This window comes from Trichophyton verrucosum, assembly GCF_000151505.1.
Source record: "Trichophyton verrucosum HKI 0517 chromosome Unknown contig00285_1.f1.exp, whole genome shotgun sequence".
Taxonomy (NCBI): domain Eukaryota; kingdom Fungi; phylum Ascomycota; class Eurotiomycetes; order Onygenales; family Arthrodermataceae; genus Trichophyton; species Trichophyton verrucosum.
The window spans coordinates 1-21703 of NW_003315462.1; the positions used below are offsets into that span (position 1 = coordinate 1).

Consider the following 21703-nt stretch of genomic DNA (forward strand, 5'->3'; position numbering starts at 1 on the left):
CGAAACCTCTCTTCTGCGCACTGATCGCGAGGAACCCAGGCAATGTCCTCGTTAAGTTCCCTTTAGTCAAGCCAGCGCGGAAAAGAGAGCCCAAAAGGAGCATCCAGGCCCGTGGTTTGCTTCGTAAAAACGGAGACCAGGGGCCTGGGGAAACAAGACGAACAGCCCAACAAGGCCGTTGAGCAGGTGCTGGCGAGCTTGTACCATCTCCTCTCCCCCCTTCATCCCTCCGTATAATTTAATAAACCCCATCATAATCAATTTCGGTAAGCGTAATACGGCGTACGGACGGGGGGCCATGAAGCTTGAACGTGTCTGAGAGCCAGTCTCCGCATCCCAGCCCCTGGTCAAAGAATAAAATGGATGACCTGCTTGAACCAGCCTGTAAGGTTAGTGATAGGATGCTGGCTATCGACCGGGATGGGCTCGCCTGCGGTGTTATTACTATGCGAGTTTAGTCCGAGAGAGAGAGAGGAGGGAGAGAGAGAAAGACGCGGTGGTGCATCATTGGGCGAGATGAAGGCAGGGAAGAGAGAGACAGACAGAGAGAAACCATCTCCATCCCTCGTACGGCTGTTGTTGGCTGTCTCTGGCTGTCCAAAATCCTCCGGCCAACCGTCTTTTCTTTTTCGCCCGCTCGACTAGCTGGCGACTGCTGCTGCTCCTGCTGCTGCTGCTATCCGCGGTTCTCTTCATCTCCTCGTCGACACAAGCCTTTTCGCCCAAGCCTCTCGCAGTGCTTGTAGCCGCCCAAGCACCGCCTAAGCAGCGCAACCGCCTTGGCGACGGCTGAAGAACCAACGTCGGGCATCATCATCATCATCACCAGCATCACCACCAGCATCACCACCACCAACGTCGAATCAGAGTACATCGACAGGCAGAGCAAGTGATCGCCTGCTTGTCCGCCGCTCGCCGCCCTCCTCTTGCTGCCTGCCCCATGGGGAACGGTGTCCGTCTCCCGCCGAAGGGCGCATCTCACTCGCCCGCACAGCTGGATTAACTTAACTGCCTTACTTACTTACTGGACTGATTATATTACGATGTATTACCGGTTAGTCAGCGCGAAAAAAAACTCTTCCTGGGGTGACATCGAGGGATGGGATGTCTCTTCGCCGCTGGTCTTGCGGTCTTGCGGTCTCGCGGATAAGCCGGCATGGGCTGTTGCAGAGAGTCGCGCGCCTCGCCGTCGTCGCGGGAGGGCCGACTACTCTCGCCTCTTGCAGCTGGAGAGAGAGAAGATAGTTACTCCGTACTCGATGATAAAAACAGACCAACGAAAAGAGCCAAAAATCTACCTCGGCTAACTAGCTAGCTGGTTAGATTACTTACAGTACTTACTTACAGTACTGACTGACTTCGTTACTTACCCACGGCCTGGCTCCACCGAGAAGACGAAGAAATACGAAACTTCCGGGAAGAAAAGAGAAGACGGAGAGAAGCAGGAGAGAAGAAGCCAGAAGAAGAGCAAAAGGAAGACGGTACCCCAGCATGCAGCCGGCGCATAAGTCAGCACTCTCACATCCATACCACGGCTGTTCTGTCTGTACGAAGACACGAAGTCTATGTGTGTGCGAGTGTGCGTGCGTGTGGCATGCCATGCATGCGCCTTCTCCAGACCTCCATCGCTGATCCTTTACTCCCTGCGCGGATGCGACCTTCGTCATGTTGCATCCTCGTTCTCTCGCAGACCTGGGGACCTGGGACTCGGCCTCGTGTCTTGCTACTCTACGGAGGACGCCTGCTATCACTCCCAGAAGGCTGCTATCTTGCTCTGCCTCGCATCTCTCTCTGGTTGGCGGTTCAGAGCTAGCTGTTATCTGTGGTTCTGTGGCCTGTTTGTTCCTCCTTACCCGAAGCCGAGTTCCCCTTCCCCCACCCCCCTGGCCATACGCCTGTAATATTAATTATGCTTGTTCCTGTACGGATCCACCGCCTGCTTTTTTATCTTACCTTATAAAATCTCTCTTGACTAGGGGTTTTCCGTTTTTTTTTTTTTTTTTTTTTTTACCTTTTTTTCCTTCCTGACGTGGTGGATCCCCCGGGAATTTTCTGATGGCCGGACGAAGAGGCCGTAGATAGCAGAAGCTAGGACGACAGCAGGCAGGATGACGGGGTGTGTGTGTGTGGCAGCGACGAGGGGAGCGGGCAAAGGCGACTTTTTTTAATAAATGTTATATATCAAGCCCGTCCTCGTCTCGCCGGGCTCCTCTTCCGCTCTCTCTCTCCTCCCCTTCTTCCCTTTGCTTGCCTTCCTCGCTTCGTCTTCTTTTCGTCCCATCGCTTGCTTGACGCTGCTTGGGGCTCTCTCACTCTAGGAAGACAGGCGAGCATCGAGCATCTCCCAACACCCCATCATGGCCGACAAGGAAGCTGTGCCTGTTCAGTGAGTCACCTATTATAGCTAGCACGACAAAAAAAGACCCCCTATTCAATCATACTAATAGTCTCTTAGGGCGACGGAGCAGCATGACGAGAAGCAGGTCATCAAGGATGTCGCCCAGGACCCTGTGCTCGACACCAAGGCCGGCTCTGATATTGATGCCGAGAAGGGCGAGGGCTTCGAGACCCCCGACGGCGAGGAGCCTACAGAGAGCGAAAAGTTCAACCTCAGACATATCGGCGAGAGCCTGCCCCTGTCCGCCTGGCTGGTCGCCGTCGTCGAGTTGTGTGAACGCTTCACATACTACGGCATGAACGGCCTGTTCCAGAACTACATCCAGCGTCCATTCGACGGAAGTGAGGGTGTTGGTGCTCTTGGTACGTTTATTCTTTACATTGCGTCTTCGATATATATAAATATGTCTGAGTATAGTGCTAACTGGAGTAGGCCTCGGCCATCAGGGTGCTACTGGATTGACCACCTTCTTCCAATTCTGGTGCTATGGTAGGTCCTCGTCAATTGCATAGCAATGTTGAAGAAATCTAACATTTAGTTAGTTACTCCTATCTTCGGTGCCATTGTTGCCGACCAGTACCTCGGAAAGTACAAGGCCATTCTGTACTTCTGCTTCGTCTACATGGCCGGTCTCATCATCCTCGTGGCTACCTCTGTCCACAGCTCTCTTGCCCACGGAGCTGGTCTCGGTGGATTCATTGCCTCCATTATCATCATCGGTATCGGTACCGGTGGTATCAAGTCCAACGTCGCTCCCCTGATCGCTGACCAGTACAAGCGCCGTGTGCCCGCCATCTCTACCTTGCCCACCGGCGAGCGTGTCGTCATCGACCCAGCCATCACCATCCAGAGAATCTACATGATCTTCTACGCCTGTATCAACATCGGTTCTCTCTCCCTGCTGGCCACCCCTTACATGGAGCTGTACATAGGCTTCTGGTCCGCCTACTTGCTCTGCCTCTGCGTCTTCGTCGTTGGAACCGTCACCCTCATCCTCGGACGCAAGGCCTACGTTGTCCGCCCTCCAACTGGCTCCATCATCACCAATGCCTTCAGCGCTCTCTGGATCATGGTCACCACCCGCAACATGGACGGCCCCAAGCCTTCCTACCAGGCCGAGCACGGAAACCGCCGCACCGTCGCCTGGGACGACCAGTTCGTCGACGAGCTCAAGCGTGCCCTCGTTGCCTGCAAGGTCTTCTGCTTCTACCCAATCTACTGGGTCGTTTACAACCAGTTCTCCGGTAACTTCGTCTCCCAGGCCGCTCAGATGGAGGGCCACGGCATCCCCAACGATCTCATGCAGAACTTCGACCCCATTGCCATTCTCGTCTTCATCCCCATCCTCGACCGCATCGTCTACCCGATCATGCAGAAACTTCACATCCCCTTCCCACCCATCTCCCGTATCTCCGTCGGCTTCATCGTCGCCTCTCTCGCCATGGCCTACGCTGCCATCGTCCAGCACCTCATCTACAGCGCCGGACCATGCTACGAGCACCCTCTCGCCTGTCCAGAGGGTAAGGTCAACGGTGTCGCTCTTGGCAACCACGTCCATATCGCCATCCAGACCCCCGCTTACATGCTCATCGGTATCTCCGAGATTTTCGCCTCCGTCTCCGGTCTCGAATACGCCTACACAAAGGCCCCAGTCTCCATGAAGTCCTTCGTCCAGTCCATGTACCTTCTCACCAACGCCTTTGGCTCCGCTATCGGAGAGGCCCTTGTCCCCGTCGCCTACGACCCTGCCATCAAGTGGATGTTCGTGTCTTTGGCCTGCGTTTCCTTCTCCACCGGTATCCTCTTCTTCTTCATCTTCCGTGGTCTCAACGCGAAGGAAGAAGAGATGAACAGAATGGACAAGGACAAGGTTTAGACGAGACGAGACGCAAGATGAGATGTCTGTCATGTATAGGATTTTTCTAATTACCATTGTTTCTTATATTTTTTTTATCTCTTTTCCTTTCTCTCAGCTCTGAATACGAACTAGTTTCATAAAACTAGATACCTGCATGTTTACCTGTGAAGTCTTTATCTTCACCTCCACCTTCACACCCCCGAAGGATGTACATATAGAAGCATTCTAATGAATCAACCGCTTCTCCATGCCTCTTCCTCTTGTAGTCATCCCATCTTTCTCCATCGTCGTCTCCATCGCCAACTTCTCACCCAGCCAGCTCGTGTGATCTTCGGAATGTAACCTTCAACGGGGTCTGCTTATGTAATTACCTCCCTTCCTACCAATAACAAACGCGCGCTTTCAAAACTTCCAAGGAAAGATCTTCGATCTCCAAACCTCATCGACTCTGACCTCACCCACCACCACCGGCTGCTGGTTGGCTGGGGGCTTGGTTACATGCAAAGCGCCGTCTTCTTTGCTTTTTTTTACGATCTATCAGATGCGGTCTCTGCCAGGCTTATTTTCTATCCTGCTCGTTCACCCGACGCTAGGAGGAGCGAGCGCAGGCTCTGTGTGACTCTCCCGCTCCCCGTCTGTCCAACGCGCGCGTGGTCCCTGGCTGGACTTTGTGTGCTGTGAGTACATGTCAGGCTGGTTGATGGGATGGCTGTCAGCATCAGTACGGCGGCGGTCTCATGGTAGACTGCCCGAGAGCTCGCCTGCATAGGGGAGGGCGGATGATGCTGGCAGTCCTGTCAGTGATAGCTGTCAACAAGCAATTAGTGACGGTGACGGTGACGGTAGAACACTGCACTGCAGAATACCCTCTTCCCTCCCCTCCCACCCCCTCCACCGAGTCAGCCAGAGGAGGATGAAGTCCTCGCAGGATGGGGGTTCGCTCCCATCCATATTAATTATAGAACCTCGTGGCTTTGTGAGATGCGACCCTGGGAGGCGTCCAATCCAAGCATCAAATCACACACACTCCAAGTGAGGGCGGGGAAGGAGGCGGATTCCTCTTTCTCTCTTTCCTTTTAACAGAGTAAGCTAGAGTTAACCGGGCTTGGGATTGTCGAACTCGGGAGCTCTGTTCGCGCTCTGAGCTGTGGTTTAGCCTGCGTAGGCTCTGGGCGAAGCAGATCCCCCGCGGACTATCTTTGCCCTTGCTTATAACGATGAGCTACAAGAGCAGCAGATTCGCTGGTTGTCGGACGCTAGTGCATAAGCCACCTGTTCCTATTCCCTGGATTTGACCACCCAGCTTTTGCACATACCAACCGAACCTGTCTCCACGAGACTCGTCTTATTTTTTTCTTCCCCTCCCTGGGCCAGCCTTACAGGGCAATGCAGTCCCTTAGTCGTCTGTTATGAAGCGATTCGGGCTTGGGGAGACTGGTTATATTACTTATCTATGATATCATGGGGCGTGATCATTTGCACGACCTGCCAGACCGGCGTGGCTGGGGAAAGCAAAAAAAAGGTGTCCGGTCATTGTGCAACCCAGGCTGTGTGCATACATGCGTGCGTGCGTATGGACTTACATACCATACATGCTTTGCCGCAAAAGCAAAGCCAACGCCGTGTACGGAGTACTGGAAATGAGGAAACAATGCAATACTTATAATTGAAAGACACAGACCCAAAGATGAGCAAAGCGAAGCAAACGAAAGAGAATCACAGGAAGGTAAAGAAGTAGAGGGGAAACAGCAAATTAGCTTCCTCGCAGGAAAGAATATGCGCGAGCCTCGTCACCCGTTAGCTAAACACCGGAGATACGGATGTGCGGGTGCATGCAATCTGGTCTGCCTACACCTACACCTTCCGCCTCCCCCATCCCCCAAGCCCAGCCTTGACACTGGTCGTGATCAATATGCAGACGAGCTTTCGGTCGCCGTGACCTGCCATGGGTGCTCGTCATTGGTATGATGATCAGTATCATGGTACCTGGGCCGAACCAAAATGAAGAAAAAAGAAATACTACTGGATGAGAAAAAACAAAACTGGAAAACGGGTGTGCCGCTGAAGGTGCTCTCCATCTATCTATCTGCCTGTCCGTCTATTTATACCCCCTGTGGCATACTTTGAATTGTTTTGGATTCTTCCTTCCTTCTTTTCTCACTACCTCTCTCTTATATATAGCGTCGTACCTCCAACCAGCCTGGTTTCCACTTAACGCCCAAATCACAATTTCAATATTTGCATTTTATCTAGTTTTTGAAGCTTGAGAGTATCATTCCCTTTTACAATATCATTACACTACTGCCATCATGGGAAACATTGTGGGATACCGTTCCGTGGTCTACTTCGTTAACTGGGTATGCGTCGATATTTGCCCTTCTGTTTAAATGTGAAATATTGCAAGCCTATTTGCTAACCTTTATGGTCGGCTATCAGGGTATCTATGGACGAGCATTAAACCCAGCTGATCTCCCAATCGACAAGTTGACGCATGTTCTTTATGCTTTTGCCAACGTCCGTCCAGAGACTGGAGAAGTGTATGTCCTATCCAGCTCCATAACTATACCATAGTCTTCGCTATATACACTATATATCATATTAACAATACAATAGCTATCTTTCCGATACCTATGCCGATATAGAGAAGCACTACCCCGGAGACTCATGGAGCGAACCGGGAACCAACGTCTACGGATGCGCCAAACAGCTGTTCCTCCTGAAGAAGCAGAACCGTAACCTCAAGGTTCTTCTTTCCATTGGTGGATGGACATATTCCGCCAACTTCCCTAAGGCTGCTAGCACCGACGCTGGAAGAAAGAAGTTTGCTGAATCCGCTACCAAGATTCTTCTTGACTTGGGCTTTGACGGTTTGTTGTTCTCAGGATAGATACCCTTTGGATGCACCGTGACTGACTTTGCTTTTGCAGGCCTTGATGTTGACTGGGAGTACCCCAAGGGTAGGAGCTTCTTGAACTTTTAATTTGGATGGGCACTGCTGACTTCCAATAGATGAGACTGAGGCCAATAACCTGGTCTTGCTCCTGAAGGCTTGCAGAGAGGTATTTATTCTCCCGAGCACACCATTACAGCTACAGAACCATGTAGCTAATATACCTATAGACTCTTAATGCCGCTCAGAAGAATCGCAAGTTCCTTCTCACTGCTGCTGTCCCATGCGGTATGTATATCCATACACCATTGCACTAAATGTCACTTATTAATCTTGCTTTCTAGGCCCCGTCAACTATGAGAAGCTTAAGCTCAAGGAAATGAGCGCTCAGCTCGACTTCTTCAACCTCATGGCCTACGACTTCGCCGGTGCCTGGGATAAGAACGCTGGACACCAGGCTAACTTGAGACCATCCAAGTCGAACCCCTCCAGCACCCCATTCTCTACTAGTGCTGCAGTTGACTACTACACCAATAACGGTGGCGTGCCCAAGAGCCAGATTGTTCTTGGAATGCCCTTGTACGGACGTGCTTTCACCAACACCGATGGCCCCGGCAAGCCATTCCAGGGAGTTGGCCAGGGAAGCTGGGAAAACGGTATCTGGGACTACAAGGTCCTGCCCAAGGATGGAGCCCAGGAGAAGAAAGATGACGAATGCGGTGCCTCTTACAGCTACGACCAGGCCAGTCGTACCATGATTTCCTACGACACCATCCCCATGGTCCAAGATAAGACCAAGTGGGTTATCGACAACGGTCTTGGAGGCGGAATGTGGTGGGAAGCCAGTGGTGATAGAGGTGGTAAGAATGCCACCAAGGATGGCGGAAGCTTGATCGCTACCTTCGTCGAGGGTGTCACTGCCAATGGCCAGAAGGGTTTGGAGAAGTCCCAGAACTCCATCGAATACCCCGAGAGTCAATACGAGAACTTGAAGAAAGGCTTTCCCTGAAGTCTTTTAACACCGACTACAGACAAACCCTGCCTGTTTGTTCCCATTATCGTTCTTCCTTCTCTAATTTTTTTTGATATTTATCATTTTTTAACCACTATGCCGAGACTTGGTGTCTAGGAATCCTTCTGTTGGGTTTGTATGTCGCATTTGGCTACATGCTACACTGTGCTATACTCCCTGGCAGTTTGACGTTTGCCTTCAGACTCCGTTCATACCCCTCTTGATGATCTATCATGATTTTTTTTTTTTTTGATGTACAGTTATATATTTTTGATACTCGCGTGTATACAGTGCGTGTCACTCGTTTAGACATTCCAGGAATGAATGTTTTTATACTTTGTTGACCAAGATCATTTCCTTTCATTGATGTTCATGAATCTAGCTCAGCTACTGAACTGTATAATCAACGCTGGAAGGTAAATCCTCCCATGCCTTCATAGATAAAAACAGCAACTTTCAACATAGCTCATCCAGTCACATCATTTCAAGGCTCACTCGTCAATCGGCCAAGTGTGGATTTACTTGGACTCATCGAAGACGTAGGTGAGATGGCACTTGCCGCAGTATTGACGGTTGTGCATAGCAGCCATGAAGATACCGGCACCGCACTAGAAATATACGGTCAGCCACTTGAGTCACACACACACATGCATTTGAGGGGTGTGTAGCATAAAACTAACCTCGGGGGTAGGGCACTCGCGTCTGAGACGCTCAATCTTGCCGTCGCCGTCAACCTTGTAGTACTTGAGCACAGCGAGCTTGGTCTTCTTGCGCTTGTGCTTGATCTTCTTTGGGGTAGTGTAGGTCTTCTTCTTGCGCTTCTTACCACCACCACGGAGACGGAGCACGAGGTGAAGGGTGGACTCCTTCTGAATGTTGTAGTCAGAAAGAGTACGCCCGTCCTCGAGCTGTTTTCCTGCGAAGATCAGACGCTGCTGGTCTGGGGGAATTCCCTCCTTGTCTATTCGCACAACATCAGCACATTGCTCGCATTTTCCCAACCCCGCCGCCGGTATTCTTTAGGGTATATCTTACCCTGGATCTTGGTCTTGACATTGTCGATAGTGTCGGAAGACTCCACCTCAAGGGTGATAGTCTTACCCGTAAGGGTCTTGACGAAAATTTGCATCTTGACGAAAGGCCTGGTTGTCGCAAAAAGTGTTCCAATTAGTCTATGGTTCAATGTGCAGGCGGTCTTGCGTATTCGTCGTAGATACAAGGATAGAGCACAGGGGATTAATAGCGAGTCTTGACATACCTAGACAAATTGTCTTCCTCAACCTTTCAATATGCAAATTGGTGGTGGACGAGAGGGAAAGGGAAGAGAAGCTCTCCTTCTTTTTCCCACCAAAAATCTTTAAAAAGCCGAAAATTAGTTTTCGCGAGTGTGGATCATGTGACTAGATCTAAGTCATGTGACATAATTACCTAATATTGAGATTAGGTTTCGGCGCTAGGCTAGATCGGGCGTTGCCTGGACGACGCGCTTATTTACGACCTCGAACCTCTTCAGCTTGTATCAAAAGGAGCTCTTGGGCCCTTCAGGATGTCATCGTCCATTTCTCTGGGTAGACTATGCACATATTACTTTTTTAAAGCATACAAGCCATTTCACGCCCTCTCTGTCTGTTGTTTATCTGCTATTTATCTCTTGTCTTTCCTTGCACAACTAAAGAGTGGTTAGCCGCCAGCTCTAGCTAGCTCGGTGCAAGACGCTTTCATCTAAAGCTCACAAACACCATTACGACCATTTAACGCATTCAGTACTTTCCGTTTCATTGTTTAATACAAGCCAGAGACGCCCTCAAAGGCAATGACCCTCACTTGATATTTGATTTTGTCTCGGTAACTGTCTCTTTACCCCTGCAAAGAATTGAGCTATTTGACTTGGTTTATCAGAAGACACCGGTGAACGCAATGTTGCAGAACTTTTCATTCCCGCCAGAGCCAGAGGGCTCGAAGGACGTAGCTTCTCTGGCTTCCAGAAGACATTTCGCCCCGAGACCAATTGCGCCTGCGCCAGCTGGTGGACGGGGCTGTCACCGAAGAGGCCTGAGTCTTGACCAGGGTGTGGCACGACACCAGCAAAATGCATCAATGTATGGGCATGAGATGCACGATTGGTCTCGATGGTTGGATATAGGGGATTATAACAACCATCTTAACTCGGGAGTTCAACGCCCAATAACACCACTTCAGCCAATTGAGAATAGTAAGTTGCTCATACCATGTTTGCACTATGCACGACTGACATTATCATGACTTAGTGGACTCTTCATTATTAACACCAGCAACAACCCCATGCTGGAAGCCATCGACCGCCTTTCCACGAAACTGCAGAACTGCTCACTCATCTCCCACGAAGAGAGTTCCTCCGCCCCTACTCCCTCGAAATGGAGAATCAATGCAAAGAGCAAAGTCATTTCAAGGCTCTGAGAATGGCTACAACCCGAAACAGAATTCTAAGGGGTTTGAAGGCCCTCCAGAGTTCCGTCTACCTGAACCTCTCGAATCAAAAATGCCCACAACAGATGATGATATCTTCTCAGACCTAACTTTCGATTCCTTGCATAACTCTGATCCTTTCACTCTGGGAGGTTTGCCATCACCAACTATGACCTCTTTCTCATCACAGCCCGAACACTCAAAGGAGACTGCAGTAGAGCTCCCTGACCAGAAAGCAAAGAAAGTTCCCATTGCTCCAGCCTCGACTGCCGCCTTGCCAACAAGGTCAAGACCGGCCACCTCAAGTGGAACTACTTCTCCCATCAAGGCAGCATTAGCTCCTCGTGTGGTTACGATTGCTGATCTTAAGCTGGATGCCAGCATCGACGCCTCCCTAGAGGAAACTGGAATTACGCTTGAGGATATATGTGGGTATATTGAAGGTCCCGATCCGGTAGACAATAAGTGGATATGTACCTTCGACGGATGCATGAAAAGGTTCGGGCGGAAAGAAAACATAAAATCTCATGTTCAAACACATCTTGGCGACAGACAGTTCAAGTGCAACCATTGCAACAAGAGTTTTGTTCGAGGCCATGACCTGAAAAGACATGCAAAGATTCACACGGGCGTCAAACCATACCCTTGCGACTGTGGGAACAGCTTCGCACGACATGATGCTTTAACTAGGCATAAGCAGCGTGGAATGTGCAGCGGTGCATTTGTTGGAGCTGTGAGACGAGCAGAGCGACGTGGTAGACCAAGGAAAGAGAGACCTAAATATGGAGAGAGACGCGAGAAAGCAACCCGGGCAAGGCAACGGGAGAAAAAGAAGGCCTCGAGCCCATCAGTTCAGGAGCATTCATCGAGTTCTTCTGCACCGTCGCCGGAAAGCGAAAATTTGGAGGCTCCAAGCACCAGAGAGCATAGTCCAGTCAAGGATATGCTATTTCTGGACATGGAATCGATTTCCTTACCCCCTGACGTTTTCACATTTACGCCCCCTGCGTCCCCCAGCTATAGCACTGGAAATATCGGCTCACCCGCCCGTAGCTATTATTCCACTTCCCAGGAACCAGATGAAACGCCGCTGTGTTTGTCTCCTTCAAAACGATATCTTGCCGACATCCCAGAGGAGATCATTGAGCCTCCATCTTTCGAATGTGGATCGCCCACACCCGTCAAGCGCGAAACGAAAAAAGACCTGATAGGATCACCATGCCGAACTATCTGGCCAACCAACCAAGGACCCACTCTTACTGAGGACTCAAATAGTACCGAATTTGATGACGTTTTCTCAAGCCATGCAAGTACATCGGCCTTCGACCCCGACCAACTCCCTCCTCTGGGGCCTCAGTCAACAACAGGAATATCAGAATCTGGCTCGTCGCAGTATGACGATGAAATATTCCTGAATCACTTGAACAGCGAAGCTCCGAACCTAGACAGTGACTATTTCCCTCTATCCTTGTCACCAAGCACAGACGCCTTTTTTGATTCATTCACGACGGAGCTGAAATAACACCAAACGTCCAAGTTTTCTCCGCGATCAACTCTAGTTTTTGTCCCTAATTTTGGCAGTTTATTTTTTTCCAGCAATTTGATATTCGAAGGGACGACGGCGAAATGGTGTATGTGTGGCACGATTGATTTCCTTGACTGAGGTTTATAGATATCCTTTTCTTCTTTCCTTGCGTTTGAGTGACGATTTCCATGTCAGATTTTTAGCTGGTCTCAATTTCGAATGACGTTTTGGGATGTGTTAATGTGTTAAGTTGTATGATAATAGTCGAGCCATTAGCCTTTCATTTGTTTACTATCCGAATCACATCCAGGTTTTCCATGGTCTTCTTGCCTGTGAGCTTTTATAATGGAATTTGGGTATCTCTAATATCACTGATATCATAATGGAAGAGCTTGTATACAAGACATATATTTGCATATGCATGTAATCTATCGCAAATGCGCTTAAAATCAAATGGTATCTGTACAAAAAAGGAATGGGCGGATACGCTGGAGGCAAGTGACCGCGGATAGAAGAGTAAAGGATTGGAGTGGAGGGGGGTGTTAGGAAGAGAGGGTGTTTCCATCGGTAATGTTTTCTCTATTCTCTTTCATGGCAGCTAGCTCCTGTTTTCTCTCTTTCCAGAGTCTTAGGACTTCAAAGCAAACTTCGACTGCAATCAAGAGAATAATTGTCCATTCCAACCGGAGTCCATGAGTTTCACTCAAGCGTTCACGTAAGACACTTGCAATCTCTTGTGCGTAATCCATTTTTTCGTTTAGCACCTTGATGCGAATTCCAACATCCAGAGCTTTTCCAACTTGGTCATAATTCCCTTCTAATCCAAGCTCGTGTCGGCTATCCCAAAAGATATCTGGAAGAGAGTCTGTTAATTCTGAATACAGATTCAATTGCGCCCTGAGGCTGAGTAGCTGGCCAGTTTTACGCAGTATAAAACTGCGAGTATAAGGTAATCGAGAACCCTTGGAGAGTTGCGTGGGTATATTTCGTGTAGAATCAAAGTAGTTCAGTAGTAAACTTTCTAATACGGCAAGCTTAGTACTTCGGGCAAGGCCTGAGGAGAAGGCAATCTTTGTCAGTACTGTGTCGACCGTAGTTCGATTTGGGTGTCGAATATCTTGTGTTTTCTGCTCTTCAGGGACCGGGTTAGTCCCGAGAATGATAACGTCGCCCTTCATAAAACTATTATCTCGCTGAGGATCTTCGATGTAATCGAGATCTTCCGTCTCCATTCGTTCGATGTGCGGATTCTCAGCTGCTGGTAGCAGAACAGTGGTTGCTAGATATGATGCAAATGTCTCGGGAAGCGACCACGAAACAACTGTTCCTGACGGAAAGACAAATACATCTCCAACCTCATCTGAAGATAGATCTGACGACGCTAAACTAGTGGTTCGTCGGATGGAGTCAAGCGGAACTTGAATATGGACCACTTGGGGGTAAAGCCCAGTTTCGAGGGGGTCAGGCTCATATCCTTTGGCTAGGAGTATCTCCATAACTTTGGCAATATCAAACCGTTCGGCAACGGCATATGCGGTGACGACCTTCATCCGAATAGATCAGATGGATTAGCTACTAGGCAATATACTTGAATGTGGCCAATGTAAGGGCTAACCTTTGGTTCTGGTGAGGGTATATCCGGAGATACGGGCAGTCGCCTGACATCTTTGGATATCTGTGCCTCCACTGCTGCACGTCGTAGGGATGTTTTCCCAGCCGGGGAACGCGATGTTCGCTTTCCTCGAGACGACTCTAATTTTCCTTGTTGGATTGCGGGTTTCCCGGCATCGGGAGATGTAGTCTCTTGTTCAAGCTTCCTATTCGACGAGTGGAAGGCATTGCGACCCAGGGAGTTATTAAGAGCACTCTTCGAAGGTGCTGTATATATATGTCGGCGAACGGAAGCCCTGAGTAATGCACATTCTCTGGGTGCAGATAAAATTCGACGAGGGAGCATAACTGCCGGGAGAGTAATTCCAAGCAAGGGTAGTTAGCCCATTAATTGCGGCATACGGTGCATGCCAACCTCAGCGCTTCACTGTTCCTGTAACGAGGGTTAGTATACACGGCCTGGCATGGATGTTGATATCCGTCTTTTATCTGCAGCTCAAAAACGGCGACGGCCCGAAAAACGCGCCGGGGTATCGGCGTTACTAATATCCGGCGGTTAAGCTTCCGCTGCCGCTTCGGGAGCTTCCAGGTTGCTCTCCAACCACTTGCCTTACACTCAGAAACCCGGATTTCAGCGATTCTTGTGTTTTTATATGCGATGCCAGCTTCTGTTCGCACTGGCGCACTTGTTCGATAAGATAGAAACCCAGCGGGATGGAGGCCGCGGGCCCCAGTGAAGCAAAGAGCGGCAAACACAAGATACAGCCGGGCACGTCGACCACTGACGCAGGAGAGAGAGACACCCCGAAGGATGAAGTCGTGAGCGAAGAGGGCGAAGAGGAGGAGGAGGAAGGTGACGATGGGGAGGATGATGAGGATGACGTTGAAGACGAGGAGCCGCGCCTCAAATACGCCCCGATTACACCAGTCCTTGGCCCACTGTACCGCAATAAAGACGCTACAAGCACGTTCATGACTGCCGGAAATAAGATGGTATGCTCTATGCTGATACAATGGTCTAGACTTGGAGAACTGGTTTTAACTAAGAGTGTTGTAGATTGTTGGAACCCATAATGGGAACATTGTATGCAAGCCTGTACCTCAACCGACTCCTAGCTCCGGCTAACAAACTGTAGCATGTTTACTCTGTCCCGTTCTTCCAACGCCTTCGAGTATACCACGCTCATTCTGCGAGCATCGACTCCATCTCAGTCTCCCCATTTCCCCCGCCTGCGCCTACAAAGGCGGATTTTGCCCCTATAATCCAAAGTGGTGGATCAGGCGCGTCCGCATCCGAGAGCCCGAATGGATCTAAACCACAGCCAGTCACAATACCACCAACCCCATCAAACTCGATATATATTGCGACATCTTCTATGGATGGAAATGTTTGCGTGGCGTCCTTAGTCGACCCCAAAGATGTGACGCTCCGGAATTTTGGAAGGCCGGTTAGCGCAGTTGCGTTGTCGCCTGAGTATAAGAGTGACAGGACTTACGTCTCGGGAGGTAAATCAGGAAACCTGGTCCTTACCGTTGGAGGCCGTGTTGGTGCAAGCTCAAACGCTACACTGGGGGGCGCAAGTCCCACCGGCTGGTTTGGATCCCTGGGTCTTGGAGGGAATAACGGGAAAGACAGGGTCTTGCACAATGGTGAAGGAGCCATAAGCTGCATTAAGTGGTCGAGGTCAGGAAAATATGTTGCTTGGGTGAACGAAGAGGGCATAAAAATCATGCGCTCACATTTACACCTTGAACAAACAGAGGCCGAACATGCATGGGAGCGGTTTGGTCATACAGATAGACCTCGATCTCAAATGTGGGATGAAATGGCTGGAGTGTGGAAGCCACGGGTCGTATGGATTGATGAGGATTCATTAGAGCGCGAAACCGCATCTGTTGTGCAAGTGGATGATGCCTCAACTCGATCACAGCGATTAGGGAATCATGGCCCTGAGAAACTTCTTGTTGGTTGGGGAGGCACAATATGGATCATAAAGGTGTCTCGTGGTGATCAATCGGCGGGTGTTGGGAAACGGAGAATAGCCTCGGCTGAAATCACGACTAAGTTGGTTCTTCTCTGCTCTCAATTAATTTCGCTAGTTTCTAACATTATTACAGACTACGAACGGATTGTATCATATCTGGTGTTTCGCTATATACCCAAAATTTATTACTTGTTTTGTCTTATATCATCCCCGACGATGACGATCCTGGAACCCCTTCAAAGCAGGCTGGCCCTGCTCGTGGAATTAGACGAAGGCAGAATGGTCTCCAGCCAGAGCTGCGGCTAATTGATATCGATACCGAGGAAGAGCTGAGCGGGGACATCCTCTCTGTCCGAAACTATGAAAATCTTTCTGCATCTGATTACCACCTTGATACCCTTCCACTGAGTCGCATCGCTTCAACTACTCACCGAGGAGCCCTAGAATCAATAACAGCCGGCCTCATCGATGCTACGCTTTATCCCAAACGTTTATTTAGCTCAGGGACTAGCTCTCGCAGCATGGGAAGCAGTGCTGACAAGGGGTCTGGTTTCCAGGTAACTGGTACGGTTGATTCTTCAGGCCTACTTCATGGCGGAAAATACAACAAAGAGATTGAAATCGCCGCAACAGCAGGGGTTAGGGTTTTCGTCCATAGCCCCTACGATTGCATCCTTGCTGTTAAAAGGGGGTTTGAGGATCGGCTAGCTTGGCTTGACTCTCGCGAGCGGTATGAAGAAGCCTGGGAACTACTTGAACAAAACCCAGATGCTTTCAATGTAGCTTCTGGTGAAGGCGAAGAAAGTCCGCCGGGTACCCCAACTCCAAGTGCTCCAGGTCACGCGGGGTTAACGTTACTCGATAACTCCTCTATTCAGACAACTGGCCATTCTGGTAGCACTAAGCTTGAACAAGAGAAGCGTCGCGTCGGCGAGTTGTGGCTGAAGCAGCTAGTTGGCCACGGGGAGTGGGAGAAGGCTGGGAACATCTGTACCAAAGTCCTTCGTACTACTGCGGCATGGGATCACTGGATCTGTGTTTTTGCGCGAAACGGGAAATTTGATGAAATTACACCCCATGTGCCTATCGACATTGAGCCTCCATTACCATCATTCGTATATGAGGTCATCCTTGGCCACTATGTTTCCCGCGACCGAGTCAGATTCAATGAGCTTATAGAACTTTGGCCCCCTAATTTGTTTGAGACTGATAGCGTTACTGCTGCTATACAAGACCAACTTCTCCTGACAGATGAAGGGACTGATGATTGGAGGAATCTCTTGAATTGCCTTGCTAAGTTATTCCTGGTTGGTGGGCACTATCGCGAAGCTTTGCGGTGCTATATAAAACTTCAAGATGGGGACGCTGTTATGAGTCTGATTCGAGAGTATCATCTACTTGATTCTGTTTCTGAGGACGTTCCTGGTTTTATCTTACTCCGGGTACCAAAGAATCGAATAAAGACTGCTCCTACCGCAGAGTTAGAAGAGGCTACTTCAGAACCTATCAAGCTACTTGTGCGCGAGGCAGCGAATGGTATAGTCCGCCCTGAAACAGTCGTCACGCAACTACAAGAGGCAGATCTGGGACTTTTCCTTTATTTCTACCTCCGTGCACTCTGGAGAGGGGACTTCGTGTCTAAAGAAGGAGGCAGGCCTGCTATCAGGGCTCGCGGACACCACAGAACCGAAGCAGAGGCTGGGAAACTAGTCGCTGACGAAGGAAGAATAATGATCGACGGATTTGCAGATACAGTCGTCGAGCTGTTTGCGAACTATGACCGTCCCTTACTCATGGAATTCTTGCAGTCAAGCACATCATACTCCTACGACACAGCATGTTCTATCTGTGAACGTCGAAACTTCACGCCGGAACTTATTTACCTCCTGTCTAAGACTGGACAAACGAAGCGGGCACTTCAGCTAATCCTCTCGAGTTTGAACGACATATCTCATGCTATCTCCTTTGCCAAATCTCAGGATGATCCAGATCTTTGGGACGATCTGTTATCGTACTCGATGGATAAACCGGAATATATCCGTGCGCTACTCACGGAAGCAAGCACGGCCATTGATCCTATAAAGCTTGTGAAGAGAATCCCCAGCGGACTGGAGATCGAGGGCTTGAGAGAAGGCCTTACAAGAATGATTCGTGACCATGATATCCAAGCCAGTATAAGCCTGGGGGTTGCGAAAGTTCTGGCTGGTGAAGTTGCTATCCGAATGGACGCATTGCGGAAAGGTCAACGACAGGGAATGAAATTTGACGTTTGCCATGACGAAGATAGTGCTGCTGAAGATGCTGATGGCCAAGATAAAGATGCACACCCCGGTACAAATGGCGAGACTATTGACGAGAAACAGGAAAGACCATCAAAGGATGTTACTCCAGGACGGTGTGCGGGTTGTAAGAAGCCATTTGTTGAGCAAGGTGAGCTTATCCTTCTCCTGAGACCTGTCGACAGCATCAGTTTTGTTATTCTAACCGGCATTAATGATTTATTAGAAACGGAGACTATTGTCGTCTTTGCATGTGGTCATATATACCACGTCTCCCACCTTCATGGCCCGCCAACACCCGAAGAACATGGTACTCCACAAGAACAGGACCCAGCTTCACCGAGGCTTCACTATCAGCCTTCCTCTATCCAATCTCCGGCCCTTTCTCGTACCGTCGGCCTCAAGGTCACCAATGCCAGACTTTTACGAGATAAAATTGGTGATGGGTGCCGGATATGCGCCGAATCTCTGAAGGACTCTGCGCAGCAGTAATATACGGAGAACATATAAAAATTACTACCAGAGTGTGAGAGAGAGAGAGAGAGAAGCGAAGCCCCAGATATGCCCATCGTAATTAATCACCAACCTTGGGCTATTCTCTACTCGTGTGATTATACCCCTTTTTTTCCAATATCCAGCCAATGAGTTTGTTTTTGTTATGTTTATGGAAAGAGTTTGGACAACTATGCATTACGTATATTAATCGGAGCGATCTGGTCCGGCTACATATTTATCGTTGTGTTTGTTTAGATCGTGATTTGTTTCATTTGTACTTCTGTGGGAGGTAAGTTGCCAGCGTTTGCCGACGTGTTTTGTGTGTGTTTACTTGATACCTCCGCTACTAGTGCGGCCCAGCCGAGGGTTTGTTTACCGTTCCAATAGCTCATAATATTAATACCAACGAAGGCTACATGCCACCTATACCCATATCCATCAACCTAAGGAGCAACTTATCAGTAGGAAAAAGCAGAAGAAGATGGGAGAGAAATAGTCCTTGGAATTATTGTCAAACGAGCGAATGGCTAGACCAGACTCTCCTAATTTTATGCTAACTAAAGATCCTTTTGATAAACCGGTAATGGAAGGCCGCCCCTGATCCGATCCGATGCGCCGTGAAAATTGCCTGTGCAAGCCTAACATGAAACCATATTCCTTTCCTCAAATCACCCCCCAAGGATCATAATAATCACAAATGAAAAAAAGTCAGAGAAATTTGAAAACAGTCAGATAGTGATGTAAGCCACTCAAGGTGGTACATGCCTTTGGGAACAGTGCATCAGTGGAAGATTGACATGTGTGTGCTCAGTTGAAAAAGGGAAACCAGTGAAGGGAGAACACAGAGGGATGCTTGTCCGTATCATCTGAGCTGAGTTACAAAGCTGCAAAGATGGCAGCGCCGATAACACCGGCGAGAACTGCGTTGAAGCCAACATGGCGAGAAGCCATAGCAGAAGGAGTTGGGGTAGCGACAGTCTCAGAAGGAGAAGCGCGGGTAGGACGCGGGGTCTCGTGGGAAACAACTGAAGTCTTTGTCTCACTAACTGGAGTAGACATCGATGGTGGGGGGACTTCAGTGGAAGCTCCAGTGGTAGTATGCTCAACAGAAGAAGTGATCGGAGCTTCAGGACGGCCAGTTGGAACGGCAGAAGTCACGTCAGGAACGGAGACGCTGACAATGGTAGTGGCAGGAGCCGAAGGGGCAGGAGCCGAAGTGGCAGGGCCCGAAGGAGCAGGGCCAGAAGCCGAGTTGCAGTCAGTCACAGTGACAGTGACAGCCGCTTCGCCTATGATACCCGTTAGCATGGCCATTTTGGACGCGTTTCTTTGCTTGTTTTCTTTTGCAAACATGGGAGTCAACATATACTTACCATCACGTCCAAAGATGTTGCCGTGGTGGACATTGGCAGGCCCATAAGCACGAGCTATACATGATAGACAAGTTAGGAGCTGGGTCTTCAACAAGTCACGAAAAAACGACGTGAATGCAATGGTAGAAAGGTGTTGACTCTGCAAGGCCACGATATCACGTCTCCTATAAGGTATCTAGATACCATCAAGGAGGAAGCAATACGTGTCAAGCAAGACAAGGAGGGTGTGTGTGAAGAAGATGATGAAGGAGATACCACATACCTGCAGCTGCAATGGCAGCGTCGAAGGCCAGGACGGCAAGAATAAGCTTGGTAGAGACAATCATGTTGATTGCAGACGGAGAGTCGATGAAGACTTGGAGAGATGGAAAGAGATGAGATGATATTGGATTGAGAGAGGAGAACGAGACGTCGTAGCGAGCTGGACGAACTTGCTGTGATGATGGTGGTGGTGGTGAAGAAGAAGAAGAAGGAAAAGAAAAAGAGGGAGGAGAGGGGGCGAGGAGGGGCCTTTTATAGTGCGGCCGTGGGCGGGTTACCGAGCAACCGCACAAGCGAGGTTTCGCACGAGGGGCCTCTATCCAATCAGGCAAGGCTCTGCCTCCTCCGGCAGCGGCTTCACGACGTCCTGCTGCCGGCCACCGCGCTGTCCTGTCCGTCCTGAGCCAGCTGGGCAGTGACAAGAGTGTTTCTACCTGCCAGCCGCCGTGTCCTATCCTCGAGGCTTGTCAGAGACATCTCGAGGCCTTCCTGACCTGTCCCCGAGCTGCACCAGGCATTCTAGCCGCCAATCCGCCTGGGGATATCCCATATAAGCTACAAACTATTCGTTTAAACGGCTGTTTCTACTTGCTTTACTGCAGCTTTACATCGTCTTCCTCCCCTATGCATGCTTCCCTTGAAATGTACATTTTTTTCTGCTCCTACCGACTCAATTGCTCGATCCCAGCTTATTTGTGTCTCCCTCTCCCCGCCAGACATGTAAACAAACCACAACAAAGCAAGTAAACAAGCAGATATCCTACAAAACAGAGCTCCTATCCCCAACATGCTGCCTCCTTTTATCTCCCATCTTGATAATTAAAGATAGCCAAGCAACGGGAGGTTAAATTTAACATTTTACGCTAACCTCCAAACAGGAACCCACTGCCACGTGAAAAAAGGGCGCTAAAGCTAGGTGATAACGTCATAGTGCATAAGCCTCAACTCTTTGGATGAGAGGAAGTGTGAGTGTGTTCTCTAGGTGTTCAACCCTCTTCTTTTGTTCTGCTCTGCTGGTACTTGAATATATGTCTTTACTTGTACATCTCCTGTCCTTCTGCAGTCTATCCTGTGTAGCAAACATGCCAAGAAGATCCGTTATAGTAGCCCTGGCATGCTTGGGAGGGCTAGATACTGGCGCTTTGACACAAACTATCTGATATATCTCCTAGGAGAGTTAAGAGGAGGTGTAGCACATAGGATGACGTCACCTCAGCCCACCTGCATAAGCAGGCTTGTTTTACCCAGATTTCCTGTGCATATTACTTTGTCACTAGGTTGGGGAAAGGGGGACACAGGGGCAGCCAGCTACATCTTTTCCTCCTTTACAGTTAACTTCTGTCCTCCTTTAGGTAGTAAACCTTTTCTCTCTCTTCCTCCTGTTCTTCGTCGTTCTATTCCCTTCTTCTTTTCTTTTCTTTTCTTTTTTTTTAGTCCTACTCTCTCTCATTTGTTGCTTCCGGTGACGCATAGTAGAGTTTATTCTGTACTCTTAAGGCGCCCGATTAACGATGCGATTCTAAGACAAAACGGCCGATATCTTTACATGCATGCTACTATTTAGCCTAGCC

At 49.3% G+C, this 21703-nt stretch overlaps 8 protein-coding genes across 8 annotated transcripts; 5 read left to right on the forward strand and 3 right to left on the reverse strand.

The window, feature by feature from the left end:
• Window positions 1–1334: 1334 nt before the first annotated feature.
• TRV_03372 (uncharacterized protein) lies at window positions 1335–1508 on the forward strand (the record flags this gene model as incomplete). Its single annotated transcript, XM_003022451.1, has 1 exon — window positions 1335–1508. A coding segment is annotated over one exon (174 nt), but the record flags the coding sequence as incomplete, so codon positions are not given.
• An 849-nt stretch (window positions 1509–2357) lies between these two features.
• Window positions 2358–4274, forward strand: TRV_03373 (PTR family peptide transporter, putative; the record flags this gene model as incomplete). The annotated part of the gene is made up of 4 exons (XM_003022452.1): window positions 2358–2386; window positions 2456–2760; window positions 2816–2887; window positions 2941–4274. The coding sequence occupies 4 exons, from the start codon at window positions 2358–2360 to the stop codon at window positions 4272–4274; spliced, it is 1740 nt and encodes a 579-aa protein (XP_003022498.1).
• Window positions 4275–6565: 2291 nt separating this feature from the next.
• On the forward strand, window positions 6566–8155 carry TRV_03374 (uncharacterized protein; the record flags this gene model as incomplete). The annotated part of the gene is made up of 6 exons (XM_003022453.1): window positions 6566–6613; window positions 6693–6793; window positions 6870–7123; window positions 7266–7315; window positions 7377–7434; window positions 7491–8155. 6 exons carry the CDS (start codon window positions 6566–6568, stop codon window positions 8153–8155), a joined length of 1176 nt encoding a protein of 391 aa, XP_003022499.1.
• Window positions 8156–8676: 521 nt separating this feature from the next.
• On the reverse strand, window positions 8677–9287 carry TRV_03375 (polyubiquitin UbiD/Ubi4, putative; the record flags this gene model as incomplete). The annotated part of the gene is made up of 3 exons (XM_003022454.1): window positions 8677–8766; window positions 8839–9119; window positions 9194–9287. The coding sequence occupies 3 exons, from the start codon at window positions 9285–9287 to the stop codon at window positions 8677–8679; spliced, it is 465 nt and encodes a 154-aa protein (XP_003022500.1).
• A 788-nt stretch (window positions 9288–10075) lies between these two features.
• Window positions 10076–12125, forward strand: TRV_03376 (C2H2 transcription factor (Swi5), putative; the record flags this gene model as incomplete). Its single annotated transcript, XM_003022455.1, has 2 exons — window positions 10076–10370; window positions 10426–12125. 2 exons carry the CDS (start codon window positions 10076–10078, stop codon window positions 12123–12125), a joined length of 1995 nt encoding a protein of 664 aa, XP_003022501.1.
• A 545-nt stretch (window positions 12126–12670) lies between these two features.
• On the reverse strand, window positions 12671–14085 carry TRV_03377 (uncharacterized protein; the record flags this gene model as incomplete). The annotated part of the gene is made up of 2 exons (XM_003022456.1): window positions 12671–13672; window positions 13744–14085. The coding sequence occupies 2 exons, from the start codon at window positions 14083–14085 to the stop codon at window positions 12671–12673; spliced, it is 1344 nt and encodes a 447-aa protein (XP_003022502.1).
• Window positions 14086–14453: 368 nt separating this feature from the next.
• Window positions 14454–18495, forward strand: TRV_03378 (uncharacterized protein; the record flags this gene model as incomplete). The annotated part of the gene is made up of 3 exons (XM_003022457.1): window positions 14454–14732; window positions 14876–15804; window positions 15858–18495. 3 exons carry the CDS (start codon window positions 14454–14456, stop codon window positions 18493–18495), a joined length of 3846 nt encoding a protein of 1281 aa, XP_003022503.1.
• An 879-nt stretch (window positions 18496–19374) lies between these two features.
• TRV_03379 (uncharacterized protein) lies at window positions 19375–20305 on the reverse strand (the record flags this gene model as incomplete). Its single annotated transcript, XM_003022458.1, has 2 exons — window positions 19375–20035; window positions 20127–20305. Coding segments are annotated over 2 exons (840 nt in total), but the record flags the coding sequence as incomplete, so codon positions are not given.
• Window positions 20306–21703: the final 1398 nt, after the last annotated feature.